Source organism: Synchiropus splendidus, chromosome 13 (assembly GCF_027744825.2).
Source record: "Synchiropus splendidus isolate RoL2022-P1 chromosome 13, RoL_Sspl_1.0, whole genome shotgun sequence".
Taxonomy (NCBI): Eukaryota; Metazoa; Chordata; class Actinopteri; order Syngnathiformes; family Callionymidae; genus Synchiropus; species Synchiropus splendidus.
In genome coordinates this window covers 9,529,840-9,546,842 of record NC_071346.1, presented here as the reverse complement: position 1 = coordinate 9,546,842, position 17,003 = coordinate 9,529,840, and the positions used below count along the sequence as shown (strand labels likewise).

At 39.4% G+C, this 17,003-nt stretch overlaps 2 protein-coding genes across 5 annotated transcripts in view; both read left to right on the top strand.

Moving 5' to 3' along the window:
* The window catches only part of pbx1a (pre-B-cell leukemia homeobox 1a), a 52,466-nt gene extending 43,969 nt beyond the window's left edge, over positions 1-8,497 (top strand). The window contains exons 6-9 of one of the 4 annotated variants that reach the window (XM_053882444.1): positions 175-334; positions 989-1,101; positions 4,135-4,233; positions 7,778-8,497. In XM_053882444.1, coding sequence (XP_053738419.1) covers positions 175-334; positions 989-1,101; positions 4,135-4,233; positions 7,778-7,870 — 465 coding nt within the window. In that variant the 3' untranslated portion in view covers positions 7,871-8,497. The remainder of the gene's footprint in view (positions 1-174; positions 335-988; positions 1,102-4,134; positions 4,234-7,777) is intronic. The other 3 variants (XM_053882445.1, XR_008416343.1, XM_053882447.1) reach the window with 3 other exon arrangements.
* A 2,268-nt stretch (positions 8,498-10,765) lies between these two features.
* Positions 10,766-16,957, top strand: prtfdc1b (phosphoribosyl transferase domain containing 1b). The gene is made up of 9 exons (XM_053882448.1): positions 10,766-10,988; positions 11,149-11,255; positions 12,665-12,848; positions 13,160-13,225; positions 14,927-14,944; positions 15,767-15,849; positions 16,020-16,066; positions 16,195-16,271; positions 16,616-16,957. Exons 1-9 carry the CDS (start codon positions 10,941-10,943, stop codon positions 16,661-16,663), a joined length of 678 nt encoding a protein of 225 aa, XP_053738423.1. The 5' UTR covers positions 10,766-10,940; the 3' UTR covers positions 16,664-16,957.
* Positions 16,958-17,003: the final 46 nt, after the last annotated feature.

Here is a 17,003-nt window from a genome sequence, read left to right as displayed (position 1 = left end):
CAAGCACACGAGAGAAGTCAGTGGGAATGTTGGGAAGCAGAAAAGGACGACGTGAGGTCCGAGTGTGGGGGCGACCCAGTATTGGCGGTGGCTAGAACAGCAGGAATAAGTGGGGAAACTTGTCAGTGACCATTCCAGGATGAGTCCTAACCATGTCCCTGCTGCCTTTGAAAGGTCTCGAACTGGTTCGGGAACAAGAGAATCCGATACAAGAAAAACATCGGCAAGTTCCAAGAGGAGGCCAACATGTACGCAGCAAGGACGGCCGTCAACGCCACGAGCGTGTCGGCCCACGGGAGCCAGGCCAACTCACCGTCAACACCAAACTCAGCAGGTCAGCCTCCTCCGAGTCTTGTCTGTAATTCGGTGAGCTCATACCAGAGCGACCAGTGATCTTGTTTCCACTTAAACAAATCTTTTTATTCCCGCACCAGCGATGATGCCATCGCCCTGTTTTATTTTTTTTCCCCCTGCGTCTTGGACGTCCGTCCTCATCTCTGTTATTGACCTCTTGGTCTTGCGGACGTTAATTTTTCCTTCCTCTTGTCCGGTTGACCTTGTGCATGCCATTAAGCCGCTCTAAGGGCAAGCGGAGTCTTTTGTCATATAGATACTTCGCTACAGTATTGGATTAGGACCGGGTGTTGAAATCAAGTTACGCCATGTTCCCTTTACATCTGGGGAGCTGGACTCTATTAAAGGACAAAGACGTTTCTTTTGGTCTTCCTGTGCATCAATTATTACTTCCGTAATGAGCAGCGTGGATGCTTAACAGCAATATAAAGCACCAGGCTTCTTTTACCTGGACGTAACTGGTTTTGTGACGATCGTCTGTCGTGATTCTGTAGCGATGGTTCGGAGATGTCTTCCGCCGGCTGGCCTGCAGCATCCTAAACTAACCAGCGCACTTTTGCTTATGCATGATCACTTCTCTCTTTCTCCCCTTTCATCCTTCACGCTCCTCTCCTCTGCTGTTCTGTATTCTCAGGTTCTGCTGGCTCTTTTAACATGTCAAACTCTGCAGACTTGTTCATGAGTGTGCAGTCTCTCAATGGGGACTCGTACCAAGGGGGACAGGTTGGGGCCAACATACAATCCCAGGTAGGACCCTCCTCAAACTTGGATCAAGCAGAAAATTGCTGTCACTGTTTATCGCCAGGGTTTGGCTTCAAGCTGGAGTTATTAGGGTTCAGAGACCTCCAGACCACCTCAAAATTATGTATGGTCTTTCCTCTTTTATATCCACTTACATCCATCCATCCGTCATAAGAAATCCCGATAAAGTATATATATATATATATATATATATATATATATATATATATATATATATATATATATATATATATATATATATATATATATATATATATAACCAGGTGAAAACCACATCTAAATAATGCAGGTATTTGAATGCATATATATATATATATATATATATATATATATATATAAATTATTATTATTTATATTTATATTTATATAGATAGATAGATAGATAGATAGAAGTGAGGTGAAATGAGTTGAAGAAAAGGCTACTTTCTGCTTTTCTTTTATGTATTTTGGAACATCTTTGGAAGTAAAAAATAATAAGTAAAAATGAGTTTAAAAAAAAAAAAATTATTTTGGATTTTTAAGATATTAGTGGGGAAATTCAATGTAAACAGGCACCTGATGCTAACTGCATAAGCATTGAAGGTTATATAAATGTTCCCTGAAACACCATCAGAAATAGGACCAAGTCACACGTTTGCTAGTTTCAATTAAGTCCCAATTCATTTTTTCTTGGGCAAGTCAAGTTACCTTATGTTAGTGTCCAATCTGATCTTAATAAACTGAAAGGACAAGCTGTTAGTAGCTGTGAGATTTGCATTATAATAACTGATAATCAGTAAAATGCAGACTCAAACTAAACAAAAATGACTTGATAAAATAATGAATTCATGCCTTTTAATGTCAACAATCCCCCTCCAAGTCAAGTGACGGATGGAGTTTGAGTTTGTTGTCTTGCTTTCTGTTCTGCTTGCGCCGCATGTGTTGCACTCTGCAGTTTGGCCTCACACTGGAAATTTTTCACAGTATTTTGGTCAACTTTAATACTGATCTGATGTCAGAGGGCGAGTTTAAGATAAGCGCAGGTGGACATGATGACTGATGACGTCACGTTGAAACAAACAGCACTCAAGTCAATTCAAGTACTGAGTCTTTGACTTCCAAGTCTTTCGTTTTTATCAAGTCATCAAAACAGCCTCGTCTCAGTGACTGGAGTCCCCATCTCTGGTTTCTACTAAACATAGCAACATCAAATTACATGCCGTAGATCATTTGTGTAATATTTATAGCTGTTTTATTTGAGAAGTAATAGTCGCTCTGGGTGTATTCGGGATGGGAGGTGAAGGGCGGGTGGTTAATTCAGCAGTTATCAGAAGAAGACGACCGGCCTGTGATCATAAATATTCTCCGAATGAGTCCAAACCACGGACAAGAATAGACTCAGTTCAAGAGAATCCCTGCCTCTTAGAGAGGCGTCTACACACGTGGCTGTTTTTCTTGCTGGTCCTGTTTCCAGCACTGCCGCACGTGTGTTTACCTTGCTGCAGAAGTGATTACTACTGTAGCGATTTCATTTGCACGACATGTCCGTGCAGAAGTGTCGCCTCTGCTTGAGTTGTAAAAACATCAGATCAGACTGAAGACGGCCGCCGCGGCTCGTCCTCCACAGAAGGACAGAGGTCACACCGCGCCTGCAGCTCTTCATTATTGCGGAAGCCATTGTCAAGCCGCAGTTGAACAGACGACAGCGGACACTTTTGGAAAAAGTGCAAGACTCATCAGCGCTGCTGACACGGGTTCACATAGCCACTGGTGCCATCCAGCACCCTGACCTTGCCCCAGTGGACAGTGACGACCCGCGCAGTGCTACAACTCTCACCACAGATTAAGGAACCGCCACCCGTGCTGATCGTCTCGGGTGGTTTAGGTGCTTTTGGCCCGAGCTCTCCACTCATCCCCCCCTTTCTATTCAGATCTACTCTGAAATGGCTGCAGGTGCCTCATGAATATGCAAATGCTCCAACTCTTACAGCGAGGTAAAATGGTTTTCAGCCTTTAATTACGGCGACTCATACTCCATCTAATGGATTATGTTTCTGAGTATGTCAGGTTTGGGCAATTTCAAATGAAAAGGGGGAAAAAAGTTGAATAAATTAGCGAGAATTGACTTGTCATGAAATCAATATGGCAGTTTTTTTTTGTTTTTTTTTCAAATGAAGTCCCTGCCAAAAAGAACAGTGACAGCTTCCAGTGGATCTGTGAGGATGAAGAAATTGGCAGAATTTCAATGAACTTCATCATCATTTGAACTTGAATCTAGTTACTTGTTGTTGTAGTTAAAACTCTTAAATAACCTTCTCCAACAAGAGCAACAAATCTTTGGCTAGGTAGAACTGTAGAACTTTTTTAGTCCATCTCTTACTTGACTCAATACGTGTGTGTCATACATCATCAAACTCCACAACATTTTGTGTTGACGTGAGGCATAGGCAACACAATTGATCTAAAAATAACATTCATAATTACATTTATGTTTCAAAAAGATTCAAGATCTGTTTGTTTATGCTGCAAATTCATGAAACAGTGTGAGTATCTGTTTTGTTGTACAGACAGAAAACAAAGTGATTTACGGGATAAGTGAGAAAATTGAGAAGCTAAAAACAGGAAAAATAACACTGAAAAGTTGAGCATATTGAGAGGAAATATAAGGAGTGACAGTCTGCAGTCCTGACCCCACCACAAAAACTGGACTGGACAGACCTCGCCATCGAACCTACCAAGGCTTGAGCAACTAGTGGGGAAAGACTCAAGATTTAGTGCTGTTTTAATTTTAAATATGATATTGATGTGATAGTGAAACACACATTGATCTGCCTGAGACAATCTTCCGCTCCATTCAAAAGTATTCGTGTCTTCTTCAGCGCTCATTATCAAACCTTTATCTGACTCCTCTTTGTAACATTTCACTGTTTACTCTAGCCTTTTACTATCAGACTGACCTTTCCGTGTCCATCGCTGCCTTTGTTATCCGCTGCTTTTGTCTGACCGCCGCTCTTTGTGTTTGTGTCCCTGTTGTTCCAGGTGGATACCCTTCGCCATGTTATCAGCCAGACCGGCGGATACAGTGACGGCCTCGCCGCCAGCCAGATGTACAGTCCACAGGGCATCAACGTAAGACCTGTAAACAATCTCCTTCTGCCTCTCAGTGTCCAGTGTTCCATCGCCTTTTCTGTCTTGCATCTCATCCATTTTTGGAACGTCCGGTTTAGGAAGGTAGCGGTTTCATGCTGCGGGCATTTGAGAGTCGAAGAATTAAAAATAACAATGATAATATATTTATTCAACAGGCTACTTTCATGACATTAAACACCAGGGTTGCCGTAAATGAATGTCATATGATTGAAAGAAATACATATGTTTGTCAGAATGTATAGACAAGCAGACCAGCAGTGTATTTATATTTAGCATAATATACAATAATACAATTTGTAAAAATGCTTATTAAAATGAAATTAATATAATAACATTTCTTAAAATAATCTTGATATTTTATACTAATATATATAATATAATATAATATTTTTATATATTTACATAAAATAAAACAAAATATGAAAAACAAAAAATATAATACAAATATTACATTTTTATTTCACTTCAATAAAATTTTACTGTTACTTAACAAAGTAAGTTTAGATAAAAGTACTGTTAATAGCCCCAAAATGTAGGCAACAAAAACAACTGTTTGTTGAAACTAGACTCAACAAAAAAAATACATATCACTTTTTTTCATTTATTATCTGTTATTTAGAAAATGTGAAGAAGTCGTTTAGTAAAACCTGACTGCGGTCCAGCTTCCCTCCCTCCCGAGTTCCTCCGGTTATGCCCCGGGTGACCTGCAACAAAGCAGCCACCGGTCCTGGTAGCTGGACTCTGTCCGAGAGTGTCTGAGGGCATTAGTGTTAGCGAAGCACCTGCTGTCGACAGGACACAGGTGTCTCATGACTTCTCATCACGTCTCTCCCTTTGCAAAATAAAGTTCTCACGTGGAAAATTGTGAAAAAATTTTCTCTGCTGGGCAATGTTTCATATATTTATTATTTTTCCACGTCTCCGCTGGACGACAGAGGCGACACTGGAGGCGGCGTGTGAACATGTAGATCTACAGCGACAGGCGGCGCAGGGATGAACAGAATCAATACGACAGTCGCAGGGACAGAGAGCGCAGAGCTTTGGGCGAACAGTCCGAGCACATTGGTCAGATCACTCGTCCACAGGGACAGCCGCGCTGACAAGCCTGCGACACCCCTCCTGCTAAAATAGGAACGTGGACCCTGCAACATACAGCAGTCGCAACCAGGAACAAAAACACTCCACTGTGTTTGTCATCAACAATGAGCCTGCAGCTTTCAGGTGTTACATTAAACCTTTACAGCCTCTGTAAATCCATATTAATCAGTGAATGAATTATGAAGCTTAAAAAAGTACAATTAAAAATTGGCTCAAAAATGACATACTTGTTAGGTAAATTGATTATAAAAATGTTTCAATAGTAATAATAGTAATCGCTTCTTTTAATTCGCTTTATTATTGAATATATGAGTATAAAAATGCAGGGCAATTGTATAGGAAAAATGAGCAATAACTAACAAAATTAAATCTGCAGGAATGTAACATATTATTTATTAAAGAATATATATATGTGTGTATATATGTGTATGTATATATATATATATATATATATATAAATTTATAATTTATTTATTTTATTTTTTATTTATTTTTTTGCCGACTATAGATTCTCTTCGAGACCTTCCCATGAAAAGTATTTGATCTAGATATGAACAGCTACTGATGTTTATTAGAACAAGATTCTTGGTGTTTCCAATCCCATTTCTTCGGTCCAGATTATATCACAGCCGACCCAGCTCTCCTTCTTTATCCTTGAACAGCAATTACACTCCTCAAAATTGCGGGTGGGTGTCGCCTCTCCGGGCCGGCAAATGTTTTTTGGCTCATTCTTTCCTTCTCAGCTTCTTCGCTGTGAATAAGATGACAGACAGTCTTTACGCCAAATAACAGGGTTTGGAAATAAGAGGCTGCCAGAGCACGTTCCCACTTCTGCCTAATAGCAGGAAAACTGCAATTAATGTCTTTTAATGGCGGTTAGCCGACCTTTTACCGTGATGGGAGGAGGCTTTTATTTTAAAGAGCTATTTTTATTGTGATAATTTATTCTTTTATCTGCCATCTTCGGGTATGATCTGGAAAAAGGAAGGACTGAATTTTGTGGAGTTTATCACACTTTTAAACTGCTATTAAATGGAAATGCAGTGCAACTTTTCAACTAACTAAAGCCAAATTTAAGGTTTGGATTTCAGGTACATGAAGCTAGTTTGAACCTTTTTGCAAGATGGATGACTTATGTTACAGGCAGCTCTCAAAAAACAGTTGTGATCTAAATTTTGGCAAGTAATGCCCCAAAACATGTTCTTAAAATGACAACCAAAGAGGGGCAAAATGTCATTTCCATATGTGAGGATCTATGTCAGAGGCTGGAAATGAAATCTCCTGAAGGGCCACACTATAAACTGTGACTGTTGTGAGGGGCCAAAAGAAAGACGGCGATAACAATGAAAAATATCCAAAATATATACTTCAATAACAAGGACAAAATTGACTTCAAAACGTTAAATGTCAGTCAGGATATTAAGAAGTGTAAATGTCTCATGATACCTATTCAAATATTTCATTTTATATGCATTTTATTTGAATATAAATTAAAGTTTAACAGGCCAGGGGCAATGCAGTTTATTTCAACATTTAGTTTTAATTTTCTCACAACGTATTTTAAAGAACAAGAACTATGAACTATATGGCAAATAAAAAGAAGGAAAAAAAAGAGAATTTGTAGTCTTAAAACAAGGACATGTTTTCTTTACTTATGAACAAGTGACAAATGGGACAAAGCAGAGAGTCAGGAAAATGACTACATATCAGTTGTTATCATTAGTTTTAGTCTGACCTCAAGAGGGCTGTGAAAATACAAGCTGAGGGCCTCATATGGCCCCTGGGCCGCGCCTGGTCTACATCATGGGTGCATGCATCTCATTGTCTCACTCAGTCATGTCTTGTGTTTTTGCTCATGTTCATACAGTATTTAACATCTCACCTTGGCTTGTGTTTTCTAACATATCAGTATTTTTTCTTGGGTTACAAAACTCAAAAACAACTAGATAATATAGAAAAATTGTATTCTATTTAAATGAAATTACATTAACATGTGTAGACTTTTGTAAAAGCTGTGTATTGTTTGGAGTCAACAACATTTAAGTTACCGTAATATGAAGAAAAAAGACGTACTATGCGGGGGGACTAGTTCACCTATAATGGATGTATATGAAGGTATAACAACATATTAAATGCAGTTTATTTAATGTATCTCCTAATTTCTGTGTTTAGTTTTTACCTTTGCCAAGGTGTTCAGGTCTGTTTTGTCTCAAAATAGCTTGAAAACGTATGGACAGATTACAGTGGGTTTCTAAGGAGATGTTGGATGTTGAACAGATGTTTAATTTTTGGTCGAGTTCTGGATTATGATCTGGATCCTTTTTCTTACTTTCTGTTTCAACTGGGTTGTGCGACTGCGTTCTGGAGCGGGTGAAGATGTTTTTTTTTAGCATGTTGAAACACCGGAGTTCATCTTCCTCGTGTGTCTCTGCAGACAAACGGTGGCTGGCAAGATGCTCCGACTCCTTCGTCAGTCACGTCACCCACAGAAGGACCCGGCAGCGTCCATTCGGATACCTCCAACTGAATCCCTCCGTCATCTTCAGAACTCCATCCGAACACGAACTGACCTTCAGATTTCACAGTATGAAACAAAAGGAAGTCACAGTCCCGCTGTTTGGAGGAAAACTGTGAAGTCCTGGCGCGAAAAAATCCAAACGACGTTGGACATTTGAGATACAAATCAACAGTTTGACAATGAAAATCCGAATACTTTGTACAGATTTCACATTATATTCAGAGGGCTGGGGTTGCTTCGTCACTTGTAATGTTTTCACTCATGATCAACTGGTGTAACAAAGTAAATAAACCATTGGGTCTAACCGAAAGTACGTCATTCTACCTCTCAGCCACTAAAAGAAGAAAATAGAACAATGTCATGATTTGTTTTTTGTAAAAATGCAACTTTTTGTCTTTGCAAACAGGAGGCACATCTTCTTACGTACATTTTGTTGTCTCTCACCTATTCAGTGGTACGCCATTTTAAACTTAAATATTGCTCAGTTGTTTACAATGTGTGCTTGATAAAGTATGTTCATCTTTCCCTTCTGTCTCCGGCAAGTTGAAACATCTCTGTCAGGAGATTTTACCTCTGAGGTAACCCTGTGAAGTATGTTATCTGTAAAACAATAAATAAACACTTGTCATCAAACTACACACGGTTGCCGTCGTTCATTAAAGCGACTTTGTAGGACTTAAATTCAGCCCAATATTTTAGCTGTGTTGTAAAATGAGATGTGCTGTGCAAAAACACATATTATCATATTCTCAGCAAGTCATCTTTGCATTTAAGAAAAGCAAAAATGAATAGAAAAAGATACAGGTGAAAATTACTTCTCTTGATATAATTGTTATTTATTTTATTTTAACAGGAAGATAAACTAGATATATAAAGTAGATAAACATTTTATTATTTTAATGTATGTTTTAAAATATGTTATAAATATTTAAGTACATGGCGAATATTGACAAAAGAAAACATGTTCATATAAATGATAATAAAAACCAAACCATCTATATCTATATCTATATCTATGTCTATGTTTATGTCTATGTCTATGTCTATATGACTTTTTGTTTTTATTATAATTTATTTGAGCATGTTTTATGGAAACATTTTATCAAAAAATAAATTATACATGTATATATATTTCACTCAATGATGAATGGATCAATTTAATATTTCATCTCTACATTTATTTCCCCCATTCCTCCACTGGTAATCTACAAACACAATTTTGACTGTCAGATGCCAAATCACTGTAAGCAATGAACCTTTTTATGTCTTGTTGAAAGTTGAACAAGCAATGTTCCGGCCATCGTGGCTTTCCTGGCTTATGTGCTCGCAGACCTCTTAACAATGGTTAAGCAGCTCCTGTAAAAACCACGATCACTCTCTAAAGAGTAGAAAGTTTGTCAAAGGCAGACGTAACTTCGTTTGCTTTTCAATATTTACGCTTCAGTCTGCCTGAGCAGGAAGGTCATTAGGTTAATAGAGTTTAGCGCGCTCGCACGCTGGAACTCGAATCCATCATTCAAATCCAAGGACTGGAGCGTGTCATTTCTATTTCAGACAAGGGATGAGTCATTTTAGGTCCCAGAACAATTCATGTGTTTTATATTCACTTATCAGTTCCATTATTCCCAATGAAAATGTTTTAATTTTCACGACTTATTTCATGTACAGTGGGATTTAATTCATCTTATATTTCCATGTTTACTTCCTAATTGTGGCACTTCTGCTTTAATAGAGGTAGATAGATGATAAGAAAATCATATAAACTGGTCTTATTGTTGCCTCAGTGAGGTGAAGTCATCACTGTTGTTTCAGACCGGTGTGGAGCCAGACGTCTGCTGCGAACCCTGAGGGAAACACTGCTTGCATCAAAAACAATGTGGCAGAAATTCATCCCAAAACGTCGACACCACTCCCGCTCGGTTAGGAAGCGATCCTGGGAGGATATTTCCTTGTCATTTGTGAGAAGGAACTTTGTCGCGCAGCATGGTTTTAACACCTCGTGGTGGCTCCATGCAAGCGGACTGAAATCAAGTGCTGTGGTTGACATCTGCCTCCCCAGCTGCCACTGTACCCGGCCCATAATTACAGCAGCCAGGGAGGAGGTGTCACCGACACCTTTGTCTCAGCCTGCCGGCGGCAGCAGCACGGCACCCAGCCTCCGGGGGCCACCACGTGAGACCCAAGGTGCTGAATCCAACACCAGCATGTGACGGTGTTAGAGACGCTGGTGTGTAGAATATTTTGGCCCCTCTGTTTTAGTACACACAGTTCTGAAATGTTTTAAACCAGGGGTGGGGAAGTGAGTTTCTATAAGGGGCCAAATTATGTACTGTAATATGAATGTGAGGGGCCAAAGCACACAAAAAAAACAATCCTAAGTTTGCTACTTCAATATTCTAAAATTGATGACAATTGACAATAGATGTTGTATGGTCAATGTGTGCTGTTTGAGTGTATGTCAGTTAGTTTTATAAGCATTTTATTGACAGATTCTTTATATAAATAATGAATATTGGAAGTTCTTACCAAGTGGAGAATTTCTTGTTAGTGTAAGAGAACTCAATGTAAAGTAGTGTTTGTTTTGCTCTAATCTCATGAAAAATTTGACAGGCAAAGGGTAAAATGTTCCACCACTGTTTTAAACTAATATTAAAATACTTTCAAACAATACAATACTCAAACAAACAATACTTTAAAATTATATTTACTGTAACACAAAAGTTTGTGTTAATCGATTAATCCGTAGTATATTCATCATTTAATTTGTTATTTTAATTGAAACTGATGCATGATAAATAATTTGTTTCCATATATTTCCGTCTATTTAACAGGAAAAGAAAGGTGTCGATGAGCAGCCAAATAAAGGGTGACAGAAGAGTTCTAGCGCCGCCAGTGGCTCCCCCTGGTGTTGCACTCTTAAAGATGCAGTCCTGCGAGTTCTCTGAAGTGAGAGGAAAAGAACATTCCGTAACTCTGTTGCTCCTCCTTCTCTCATTCGGAACTCAATCCTGTTGGAAGGTTGTTTGGCTTTAACTTCTGTCTTGCCGGTTTCTTCCCACCCTGCTCGACGGCGAACAACATGGCTGACGATGCCGACAAACCCGACAGAAGAACCGGCGGGATTGTGGTAAATAAGTTCGGAAATACGAGTCAAGAGTCGTGCATGTGCCCTGCGTGCTTCCGCTCTGCCGAACCCCAGTGTTCATTCTGGGCTGAAAGCCTTTAAGAAACCCACTTTCCGTCCGTCTGAATGCCGAACTCAAATGTCTTGATGTGTCCGTGTGCAGATTCCGGACGACTGGCCTGGATACAGTATGGACCTCTTCAGCTATCCTGCTCACTACGCTGGAGATCTGGACCGGGTTTTCATCCCGCATGGTGTCATCATGGACAGGTAGGATCGGGATAAACCACCGCAACTCTGTTTAACTAAGTGAACACGGAGAAATATGACAGTAAGACTACTCATTTCCGTGCAATAATAGTATTATTGTGTTCCTTCAATAGGGTGTTGAATGTATGTTTTTGAGCTGTGAGAGGAAACCAGAGTGCTTAGCTGCAACAACCGGAGGAATGAAGAGTTTTGAATGTTTGATAATGCTGAATATGTTTGATAATGAATATTCACGACTAATATTGGCCAATAGAGGCAAAACATGCAGAACTAAAGTGTAAATAATTGACAACTAATATTCTCAGTGAAGTCGTGTACTTATAAAATCTTAGCACTTTAATAGGCCAGTGAGGGACCTGCCCTTTGACCTGTATTGATCCCTTTCGATTTTTATCGCTCCCCCCCGGATTACATGTAAAGTAGCAGTGTTTAACTAACTCTAAAAATTCAAACCATGTGCACTTGTACACCTTTGGTGACAAGACAAAAGTATTCCATTCAGAATGGGTGTACTCCATAATATTTCTGATACTTTATCATGACATCAGTGGCTAACCTGGTGTAAGTATTAATTTGTGGGTCATTTATTGGAAAACAAAATTGGTTTTGTGACAGGACTGACCATAATACATGAATACACTGGTACCTCGGTTTTTGAACGTCCCAAACTTCGAACATATCGGAGTTCGAACAAAAATTTTGAGATATTTTTGCTTTGGATTTCGAACGAAAATCCAGAACTCGAACGCCCCCGAAAAAAAGCCAGAAAAACATAACGTGCACGGACCGATCAGCTGACCCACGACGCGCTTTGTTATTGTGTATACCGCAGCTTCTGTATGCAGACGTGTCCCGTTAGCTCCATTTACTGGCTGTTTTTTCTTCATATTGAGGTGTAAAACCTTTCCTGTCTCCGCACTGGACCGTGGTAGAGTGTCACAGGGGAGGTGCTCGCTCTCCACACCTCCGAGGCTCCACTCCAGGGTTTGATGTCCTGTTGTGGGCTGGAGCTGGGACAGGGATGAGGCGAGTCTGGGACAGAGCGTGACTTGGTTTATGACTTTGTCACAGCCAAACTGCACAGAAGCGCACATTCAGAGCTGGACACGCACCGGGCACCTCTTCACTTCTGGAGAGACGTCACTCACTCGGCAACCCCTCCCACATGCAGCGGCCACACACATAGAGGAACAGCGCACCTGCAGCAGACGCTCTACATTCACTCCTACAAAAGCCTATTTTAAGGCTCGGAACGCGTTATTTCTTTTTCCATTCATTGTCATGGGAAAAATCGATTCAGATTTCCAACAAATCGCTTGTCGAACGATTGAACGGATTGTGGTCGAGAACCGAGGTACCACAGTACTTCGAAGTTAAATGTAATCTACATTTCTTGGTTCTCATTCCAGAACAGAACGCCTTGCTCGAAATATTATGGGGGACCTGGGAGACCATGACATTGTGGTCCTGTGCGTCCTGAAAGGAGGATACCAGTTCTGCGCCGACCTAGTGGACGGCATCAAAGCACTGAGTCGCAACTCCAACCGGACCATCCCGATGAGGGTCCACTTTATTCGGCTAAAGAGCTACTTGGTGAGCTGCTGTGTGACATCAGATATCGGTCAAAGTAGGATTAGTGTTGTTGCCTCTTAACAACAAGTTCTTTGTTCTTTCCTGTTTGTGTGCGTGCTATTTTTTCTCCTACATGTGAGTACTGTGACAGGAGCTGTTTTGCATAATGTTGTGAGCGATCGTACACTGCGAACCTCTACTTAGTTTGTATATACTTTTTTAAAAACCAATATACAAAAGCAAAGTGTATTTTTATTATTATTATTTAATCGTTTTTAAATCTTTAAAAAAAAATTTCACCATGTACAATTCTGTCTCTTGTTCTCCCACAGAATGATCAGTCCACGGAAGATCTTCACATAGTCGGGGCGGAGGATCTGTCTTTTTTAGCAGGAAAGGTATCTTCCATTGAAACAAGTAAATAAGAATGTAGTAGCTCCAGTTAGCCACTGGATGGCGGCATCCGCTATTTGAACACTTAACTGAGAGACGTTTTATTGCTGTCAAAATAAAAGGAGCGCTTCATAGCACTATGTTATGAAGTCGCCTGTCATTTTCACAACGCAGTGACACGTTTTCTTCTAGAGATAATCTTATCGTTCTTAGGAGTGTCTTTTAAGTTGAAGTATATTTAACAAAACAGGTACGGTGAGTCAAAGACGAGGACATAACTTATGTGTGGCAGAAATTAAACCTCTGAAGAATAAAATATAAGAGAAGAATAAGAATAAAAAAATATATATATACATATATATATTATATTTAATTGAACCATTACTATTATGTAAATAAAACATAATTTAAAATGTTTATATCACAGTTTAAATAAAGACAAGTTTTTTGACCCTAGAAACAAGTGAGTTCTGAAACATATGCTGAGGTCAAACTCCTGATTCATTCTTGACTGGAGTGTTATCCTAAAACGTGTTTCCTATGATACTGGTGATCATTGGGATCGTCACTAGCAAATATAGCCTTTTTTATGCTTGATCATATTAACCCGGTGACTGGTACACCCTCCCCCCTAAAGGTGCGGTGTGACCGTCAGAAGCATGAATAAGATATGAGATAGTGAGCTTGAGTCATGGCAGACTGCTTTTACTCACTTTAATTGGTCTTGTGAAATTCTGGAGTTTTTCAAAGAGGCGCTCTCAGTTCCCACTTCGATGGTGACACTTCCCTGGATGACATGAGCGAAGACTGTCTTACAGTAACATCACATGTTTCATTTGTTTGGTCCAGACTGTGTATTCTCAGCATTGATAACCAACTGTTAATGCGAGAATCCGTCCTTATGGTCTGTCAGTTCACTATCTTATCTAGCTTCTCCACAAAGCTCCATTGTTGTCTCCTGATTGGATTAACGTAGAAAAAGAAAAGATTAAAGTCAGTCACCTTATGTGCAGTTGAATGGAAACATATTATGGAAATAAATGTGCCTATATATTAATTTATTTAAAAACTTTGGCAACCTTACTATTCCGAATGTAAGAGTCGCTCACAACAGCAGGCGAAACATGTGTATTATCATTTGTTAATAGACAGGAGGAAATGAAAAACAATTCTTCATATAATGTTTTTTAAATAAAAAAGATATTTAAATATGCTAACACAACATGGGAAATTTGGAATGCAGTGTGTGAATATGTGAAGTTGTTTATGCTATAATAATGTAATAAAAAGGGCAGTATAAAGCTATAGCTATGGGAAGAGAAAAGATATATAAACATACGTATTTTTAATATGTAAAGATCTGGGACGTGAATGCTTAATACAATTCATCAAAGTTAGAATTAACATGAGAAAAGAAAGAAACACAATTTGCTTTTCTTTTTGAAATTCTTGCTTCTGTCATTGACTCTGCCACTCACTGAAGTGTCTTGCTTCAACTGCAAATTCAAGGAAGTCTTCTGCTACTAGTCAAAACAAATAAGTGTGAGACCCTCAGGTCCCCCTCTGTTCTGTTGTGGTGTAGCTGGGAAATGTTTCATCTCCAGGAAGTGAGAGGGCAAGAAGGAAATGCTGATCAATCCATTTATTTAAAGTTTTTTTCTGTGTTTTACTGAACATTGTTTCCTTCTCTTCTCCCCTGACATCAGAACGTGCTCATTGTTGAGGTGAGTCAACCTTGTTTGTCCTCCTTCTTCCTTCTCCCGAATGAATGGTTCGATGTGCTATTATTTTCTATCCAGGTCAAGTTTCTCCAGGAACCAACCGCACAACTTTATAACTAACAGACCCACATTTTTAAAATAAGCTCCCTGTAGCTCGAGTCGCATATCGAGCGGCTTCAATACGAATGATAATTGAATGGAAATGATGTCGCATGAAAATGTTAAATGGCCCCAACCATTATCTTGGCTTCCATCATGACTCTTCATAATTATCGATTTTGAAAAGTATTTTTCGTGGTGCTTGCGCATGCTAGTTTGCTAATTTAGCATTAGCTATTGTTGCCTCCTCTTCAGTCCAGCTTTTACATCTGATTGACTGATCTGAACATGTGTTCAGATCATTGATATTGATTTATGTTGTGGTTATGGTTTTATCTTCACAGCTCCATAATCTCTATTGCTGTGGACAAAAGTAACGTTCAAATGTGCCTGGCATTTGGTTAAAATTAGCAGCAAATTTGGGGATTTTAATTCAACTTATCTGTCCTTCACTCCTCTAAAATGACTGCTTCCAGGGCAGGCGTCGGTATGTAGGACATGTTGACCTGTATTTACATGACAAAGCTCCCTTCAGTGCCTACATTCCTCCGCTACTTTTCCTCCCTTCAAATGTAAAAAGGTGGATTTGTTGTTTTCTTCTAGCATTTATTGTCTTTTCCTGGGCTGAGGCTTGTTTGTAGAGCGCCTTTGAATGGCCATCCACTGAGCTAACCTTTTTCTTACTCCTGTTTCACATGCTAACGTGGCCTGTTTTCCGTTACGCAGGCCATCGTGGACACGGGGAAGACCATGATGACTCTTCTGAAACACGTCGAAGCCTTCAGGCCAAAGATGATCAAAGTAGTAGGGTGAGTTGAAAACAAAACCGCTCGCCCTGCTCCGTGAATCACTTAATTTCCGCCCGCGAGTCTAGACAGCAGGACAGACAGAGGCAGGTGGTGCTGGTTTTCGACAAACACTACTTTCTGACCAGTTCAAGAGGGCATTATATAAGATTGTCTGCTTGTGTCTTCCACAGGCTGCTGGTGAAGAGAGTCCCACACAACGCGGCGTGTCTGCCTGACTGTACGATTTCGACCAAACCCTTTTTGTCTTTGTGACTCAGTGATTCATTCACAGTGAAATAAGCTTCTAACTGAGCGAGTCTATTGTGTGAATAAATAAGATTTCCTGTTCTTTTTCTCCTTCTACAGATGTCGGTTTTGAGATACCCAATTGTTTTGTGGTCGGATACGCCCTGGACTATAATGAGTATTTTCGAGACCTTGATGTAAGTGGGTGTTGAAAATGGTCTGAAAGTCATGAATTGAAGATTTGTTTTTGTTATTTGGCTTTTTTAGAAGCCATTAAAACTGTAGCATTCATGCTATCCACAATTAGCAAGTCACAGCAGACACAGAAAGCACTTCAAAAGAATTGTTTTTTAGTGCTGTGGGCTAAATAAATGATTAAAAAAGTGGCCCAACACTGTTAGAAATACTTAAAAATTCATTAAGAGAATTGAAGAAGTGCTTTGCGTTTGAATCATTTCGCATATTTCAGCAGCCACATATTAAAAACACGAACATCGAGGAATTGCCATCATTTTAATGTGTCCATTCATCTCCCCATCAGCATATCTGCGTGATCAGTGAAAGCGGAAAAAGGAAATATAAGATCTGACTTGAAGACGGCAAGCTTCTCTGAGGGGCCCTTTCCTGCTGCAAAGCCTGGATGAGATTGGTGGTCGACCAGCTCTGTTTTGTTTGAACATTCCTACTTTTTTCATGGTGAAAACTGACTTAGATGCTAATATGAATTACTCATTTCATGTAAAAAGTTAGATGTTTGAAGGGTGTTCTGAACCAGAGAAAATCCATGTATTTTTACCTCTTTTCTTGACTAATCTTTTACTACTGTAGCTATTTTGGATAGATTCCAATTTCCTCAAGTAAGAATAAAGTATTTGTAATTGTATTTTGAATGTTTCTTACTGCTACTTCTGTGTCTTTAAATATGTGCA

Excerpts from the sequence above, each read along its gene's own strand:
- prtfdc1b (XM_053882448.1), top strand. The coding sequence starts at position 10,941 with ATGGCTGACGATGCCGACAAACCCGACAGAAGAACCGGCGGGATTGTG. Across the intron at positions 10,989-11,148 it reads GAAGAACCGGCGGGATTGTG|ATTCCGGACGACTGGCCTGG; the intron begins GTAAATAAGTTC and ends GTCCGTGTGCAG. Across the intron at positions 15,850-16,019 it reads AAGATGATCAAAGTAGTAGG|GCTGCTGGTGAAGAGAGTCC; the intron begins GTGAGTTGAAAA and ends TGTCTTCCACAG.